We start from the raw sequence: 6,852 nt of genomic DNA on the forward strand, positions 1-6,852 counted from the left end.
CGTAAAGTATATTGATAAGTAGGCTGTAAAGCAGCCAAGGATAAATGCATACATGGGTGCCAGGTTTGCCATATGGATCGACATGATCCATGTGATCAACAATCCTGAGTACTTCCAAGTGGATGAATGCTTGGAGTGGCAAACTCTTCCACCTATTTGGGTGCTTCCATCACTAAAGGTGCTACATATAAGAAATTGTTTTGTTGTTGCTGCAACAGCAGGAAATGACTTTCTATTTCCTTGCTTAACAAATTGAAGATGGATAACAATGGGGGTGTTATTTGTGACCTGAATTTTGTTGGACCTGGATAAAATAGTTTGGAGTGCGACATATATGGTGCATCCTATATTATGGGAAATTTTTTGGGTGGATCTATGGTGGTAGCAAAGGTATTGGGCCTATCAGATCTTATTATTTGTTTTTATAGTTTCTCTTCTTTTGTGGGGAAAGCTTTGTATAGGCATGAAGGACTGTATTTATTGCGTCATTTCAAAACATATTCCCCACAGAAGTTTAGAGGTCTTTGTTGATGTTCATACAACGCTTCTCCTCCGACTGATAACATTATCTTCAATTTTTTTTAGGTTGTGTTTTACGATTTTCAAGCACCTTCTCATCTCTTAGTTGAGATCTGCAGTGTTTCTGAATTATTTCCAAATCCAACTTCTGCAGAGTTTCTCATATAAGTTGAGTACTTCCAAGTGTATGAATGCTTGGAGTGGCAAACTCTTGCAGCCTTTTGGGCAGCTTCCATCACGAAGGGCCGGTCTGGTAACGGATTTAGAGCAGGATTTAAGCTGGATTTAACCTGTATCTTGCTAGATGGTCATTTTGGACAAAATAAAGCCTCAGATTTGATAAATCCGGATTTCAACCTAAATTAAATCCCAGATTTACTAAATCCCGTGAATCGGTGGATTTAGTAAATCTGAGACGGACGCTCCATGCTAAAAAGAAGACATGAAGTTACCTTCCTCAATAGTTTTGGGTAGGAGAGGAGCGGGAGATGAAAAATGGGAGTTTCGGGTCTCTATAAGCCGTGATCCCGTCTTGCGTTCTCAGCGTTCTATATAAGCTGTGATCGTGGTCTCTTTTTGGGATTTTTTCGTGTTTTTTATGATTTTAATGATTCGTCGATTTCCTCGCATTTGTATTGGAATAGAAAGATTCAATGCCGGAAAAGAACAATTGGAATGGTTAAAAAAAAAATTAAATTACAAAGGAATTGTAATCTGATTTCATATTTTTATTGAAATTTCCCATAGTCGGATTTCATATCTTACTCTCTTCCACAATCTCTCCTCTGCGGTGCAATGGCAGAATTGTTTATTGGCCAAATCTTGGATAAGATCATCAACAAATCATCAACACCTGCGTTGAGTACCTTCAATACCATTTCGGATCGCAGAATAGCATGGAGAAGGAGTTGCAAAGGCTGCGAGAGAATCACTGCAAGATCCAAGCTCTCCTCTCTGCTTCCAACGAAGCACACATCGCAGATCAGAACTCGGCACTCAACAGCTGGATGTGGCAGCTACGAGATGCTATCGATGAGGCCGATGATTTGCTCGATGAGTTTGAGTACCTGAAGCTCAAAGAACGGGCGACCGAACAAAATATGGAGGAAACAAAGAAGCGTTCCGCCGCCACTAGTTTCCTTTTTGAAAGAGCTAGAAAACTTCGCAAATTAGGCGGACGTGCCCTCAAAATTGACTGCAACTTGAAGAGGCTGGTGGAGGCTGTGCAGAAACTTGATAAAGTTTCGGCTGAGGTAAGTGCTTTCTTTCCTATTTTAATAGAAACAAAGCAGGTGCAGCAGGCGAAGGAGCAGCAGCTTTGCGACGATCGTGCAAGCGGATCCTACCCTGGTTTTGTTTTCATCGGTCGAGGCAAGGAAAAAGAGTTTGTTATGCGCTGGTTGAAGGAACCATCAATTGAAGATCTAACCGGCACTAGTTCTAACAAAAACATTTCTCTTTTGTCTATAGTGGGTCATGGTGGTATGGGGAAGACCACTCTCTTACACCATGTCTTTCAAGATGTGAAAGACGAATTTGATCTTAAAATGTGGTTTTGTGTTTCCAACAACTTTGGACTTTGATGCGAAAAAAGTCATTGCTGATATGTTGGAACATGTTAAGAAGACGAGGCCTCGGCTTGAGTCACTTGCTGTTCTTCAAGAGAATCTCAAGTCTGAAGTGCAGTGCAAGAAGTTCTTGCTTGTTCTTGATGATATTTGGGAGGATGAGGAGGAGAGGGATAAACGCAAATGGGAGAACGTGCTCTCCCCTCTGGCTTATGGAAAATTGGGGAGTAAAATTTTGGTCACAACTCGGATGGATTCAGCTGCATCGATGATTGCCAAGGTGATTAGAATGAAGAAGGAAACATTTAGACTAGGGGGCTTGGAGGAAGATGAGTGTTTGCAGCTCCTTAACACCCATGCATTCGCTGATGAAAATAACGGTGATGATCATCAACAATTAAGATGCATTGCTAGAAACATGGTTAAAAAGCTTTTGGGGTCTCCATTGATAGCAAAGGTCATTGGTGCTGTTCTAAATTCTAGCTTGAATGTGGAGCATTGGAAAAGAATTTTAAAGAGTGATATTGGAAGTGCCGAACCAGAGGAGGTTCATAATAACATCATGCCAATCTTGAGACTAAGTTATAAATACCTCGAGAAACATCTACAAATTTGTTTTGTATTTTGTGGATTATTCCCCCAAGATCATTGCTTTGATAAAAATGATTTAGTCCGAATGTGGATTGCATTGGGTTTCATTCAGCCGTCTTTCAATTCAGGAGAGATCATGGAAGATGTCGGAAGAAGATATATTGATATTTTAGTCAAAAAATCTTTCTTTGAAAATACTCGGACTTTTGATAATAATTCCTGCAAGATGCATGACTTATTACATGAATTGGCACAATCTGTTTCTGCACAGGAATACTTCCATTTTGTGGAAAATATAAAGTTGCCTTTTCATATTCCTAAAACTACTCGACACTTATCTATTCAAACTACAAATCTACAAATCATGAGAAAAATTAGAGAATTAAAAAATTTGCGTTCGATGTTTTTTTGGTTTGACAGAGAAGATCAAGATTTTATTGATGTACTTACTGAAATTTTTAAAGAATCGACAAGTATTCGTTTGGTGTTCATAAGATCTCCCTCGTTGAGAGTAATACCTGAGGCGATTGAAAATTTAATGCATCTTCGATACTTGAACATATCAAGAAGTTATGTTACTCAACTGCCAAGATCTTTAAGCAGTCTGTATCATTTGCAGTTCATTATCTATCAAATTTATTCTGTGATACCTTCTAATGATCTCTTACCAAGAGACATTAATAAACTTTCTAATTTGCGTTACATGGAAATGCCTCGGAATGTCTTTTCTTGGATCCATGGGTTTGGGAAGTTAAACTCTCTTCAAAAATTGGATGCGTTTTATGTTAAGAATGAAGATGGTTATAGAATTGGGGAGCTGGAACATATGAACGATCTCCGCTTATTAAATATCAAATTTCTTGGAAGTGTGAAGGATGCCAAAGAGGCATGCAGTGCCAAATTATGTGAAAAGAGAAACCTCTTGGAATTGTCTTTAGATTGGGGTGACACTGAGCTAGTAAGTCAAACCCCATCGAACATTGTAGATTGCTCCTTTCACGAGCAGGTATTTGCAAATCTTCAACCACAAAACAATCTAAAGAAACTCTGCATACATGCATATATGGGTGCAAGGTCTGCAACGTGGATGGACAATGCCAATTTGATCTCCAATCTAAACTTCATCCATCTAGATAAGTGTTTGGAGTGGGAAACTCTTCCGCCTTTTGGGCAGCTTCCCTTCCTCAAGTGTTTGTTCCTTTGGAACATGCCAAAAGCAAAGCGTCTTAATCACCAATTTCAAGGGAAAGCCAAACATTGTGTGTTTCCATCACTGCAACTGCTACATATTAGAAAATTAGATGCATTAGAGGATTTGTTTGATACAGCCGGAGCAGCAGAAGATGACGGTTTCTTTCCTTGCTTTACTCAGCTTTACCTCATAGATTGCCCAAATTTGCATCAGTTTCCCTTTTTCCCTCCTAAGCTCAAAACATTAACGATCAATAATATTGGGTGGAAAGCTTTGAACCGTCGCTGTCCATGCCTGGCATCTCTTCCTCTAGCTGATGAAATAGTAAGACTTGAAGCACTGAGAAACTTGACAATTCAAAATTGCCCCGCTCTGATCTCTCTCTCTCTCAATGGACTGCAAGAAGCAAAGTTCATTGAGAATCTCCGACTCATATTGGGCAATCTTAGTATAACTGATCCATCTTTGTTGCTAATGGAGCCACTGAGAAGTATCACCTCCTTGGAACGGCTGACAATTGAGGATAATGATGAGGTGGTTGCATTTCCATTTGAGGTGGAACAGTGGTTTCTGCAAGTTAGCTCGTCACTTTGTAAGTTGTTTTTAAGAAGGCTCAAATCCTTGAAGTCTCTCCCTTCCTCCTTGAAAAGCCTCTCTTCACTTAAGACTCTACATGTGTATATGGCTCCTCTACTCGAGTTGTTGCTGAACATACCCACCTCTCTGGAATACTTAGTGCTTCAAGAACTCGAATCATTGCAGTGCCTGCCATATTCTTTGTCGGCCATCTCATCCCTCAAGCAGCTACGCTTAGTTGGAATTCCGCTCCTCAAATCATTGCCAGACCTCCCTGACTCTTTGTTGGAGTTGTATCTACATGATCTCGCTCAACTAGATTGCCAGCCTTCTTCCCTTGCAACCCTATCTTCTCTCCAAAAACTTTACATCATAAAAGTTCCTAAACTCCGAGAACTACCAAACCTCCCTCACTCCTTGGTATATCTGACAATACATGACTGTCAACAAGAATTGATGGAGCGCTATGAAGAGCTTTCAGGATCTGATTGGCACAAGATTGCACTCATTCCTTATGTTTATATTTCGTAGAGGAAGGAGAGGAGTGGTCCGCATAATACACGTCAACATAGCTTATTTGAGTTTTTGTGTAGTTCATGTAATTCTAAATCAATCTCTTCCAATCAGTATGTGAAAACTTGTTTAGTTAGATTCATGTTCTTTATTGTGTTATGTGGATGCTTATTGTAATTTGCAATCACTGTCTTTTTATGAACCTTTAAAGAGTAATCTGGATTTTATCTAATGTGTTCTAAGATTGAATTATAGCTCTCATAGAACGATAGTTCATGTAAGTGTGGTATATTTTGATGATTGTGATATTTTAGGTCCATTTCTCAAATTCTCGCTCACATTAAATTTTTTTTTCTTTCCTATTTATCTTATTTATAAAGTGATTCTTCAGTTGGTTGTCAATTCTTATCTACAATTGTAGTGAGTCTTGGGATTAATTATCATTAATGGTTTTAGATTAGATCTAGGTGTTTTAAATCACATTAAATTTAAATTATTTATTTTGGAGGGAGGGATAGAGAGAAAGTGAGATTTTTGCACAATTTTTATTTACAAAATTATTAATGTTTATCTTTGTCTCTCCAATTATATATTAGATATCCACTACAATATAGATGAGATGGTGACCTGGTAGTTGGGCATTTCCTTTCGCACTGGAAGGTCTTTTGTTCGAAGCTCGCATACCAAAAAATAAAAAATAAAAAATTCACCACAATCCACATGAGTATATAGTTATTGAGTTCTTAACATTCAATAACAAGTGATCCGATTAAACTCTATAAAAACAAAATCAGTGCCAAGTATTATAAGGAAAACTTGTGCACTCTACGATTAATTCAATACTCATTTATATAGTGATATAAAACTCAATTACATTTATTTATTGTTAAGAATTATAATAGAAAATAATTTATTCCTATAAGAAGTTATGAGGAATAAATTATTTTCTTAGAATAAGGAAATATTTCCTTTCCTATTCTATATTTATTTCCTTAGATTAGGAATTATTTGTTTTTTTATTTTATGTTATTTCCTATATCTCCTAATAATTAATATGAATTAATTATTGAAGATATCAGATGATATATCTTTCCTTTCATATCGTTTCTTTTTTATTATTTTTTCTATTATCGGATTCTTGTAAGATTTATTTATACATTCGTTCATATCAATGAAATAATAAGAAGTATTTCACTTTATTCCGCATTATTCTGAATTTCAACATGGTATCAGAGCTTAATTTCGTACTCAAGCCACTGGTCCTCCTTTGAGAATTGTTGGACTCCCTTCCTGTCATCATCTGTGTGGGAAGTGAGGGGGCACTCATCTCGGTATTTGAAACAACGTTTTTTCTCTCCCTGCAAGCTTTGTTTGCTGACCGACCCTTCCTGAACCGAGAGCTTCGACTCTGCTGGCATTCAGAAAATCTATAGTCGGCATCCCTTCAGTCGAGACAGAACATGTTGCTTTCGTTGTGCAAGACGTCAACACGAGCCAAACAAATCGAGAAGAAGGGGGTTGTTAGCAGGGGCTACAGCCATGGTGGCACCATCGACGTCGCCACCCGCCCCATTCGCTGTTGTCGATCAGATAATGCCGACAAAATCCATCGCCAATGTTTTTTTCTGCAGTATTTTTTCCCTATCCAAGCGTCAGGGGGAGCTGCGTTTCCAGCCGGTCATTTCTTCTGTGGTATTTTTTCTTTCTTGCCCAAGCGTCAGGAGGAGCTGTGTTTCCAGCCGATCACTTCTCTTGCAGTATTTTTTCTTCCCTGGCCCAAGCGTCGGAGGGAGCTCTATTTCCAGCCGCCCTTTCTGCTGCTGCTTTCTCTGTCAGCAGAATTTACTGGGTGTGATTTACATGTTTTCTTTGCAACCAACGACAACCGAGATC

General features: G+C 38.5%; 1 protein-coding gene across 1 annotated transcript; it reads left to right on the plus strand.

Moving 5' to 3' along the window:
- The first annotated feature begins 1,365 nt into the window (after nucleotides 1–1,365).
- Nucleotides 1,366–4,977, plus strand: LOC110019981 (putative disease resistance protein RGA4). Its single transcript, XM_020717906.1, is given in 2 exon segments — nucleotides 1,366–2,088; nucleotides 2,090–4,977. Coding segments are annotated over 2 exon segments (3,561 nt in total). The 5' UTR covers nucleotides 1,366–1,415.
- Nucleotides 4,978–6,852: the final 1,875 nt, after the last annotated feature.

This window comes from Phalaenopsis equestris, unplaced genomic scaffold, assembly GCF_001263595.1.
Source record: "Phalaenopsis equestris unplaced genomic scaffold, ASM126359v1 Scaffold000002, whole genome shotgun sequence".
Lineage (NCBI taxonomy): Eukaryota > Viridiplantae > Streptophyta > Magnoliopsida > Asparagales > Orchidaceae > Phalaenopsis > Phalaenopsis equestris.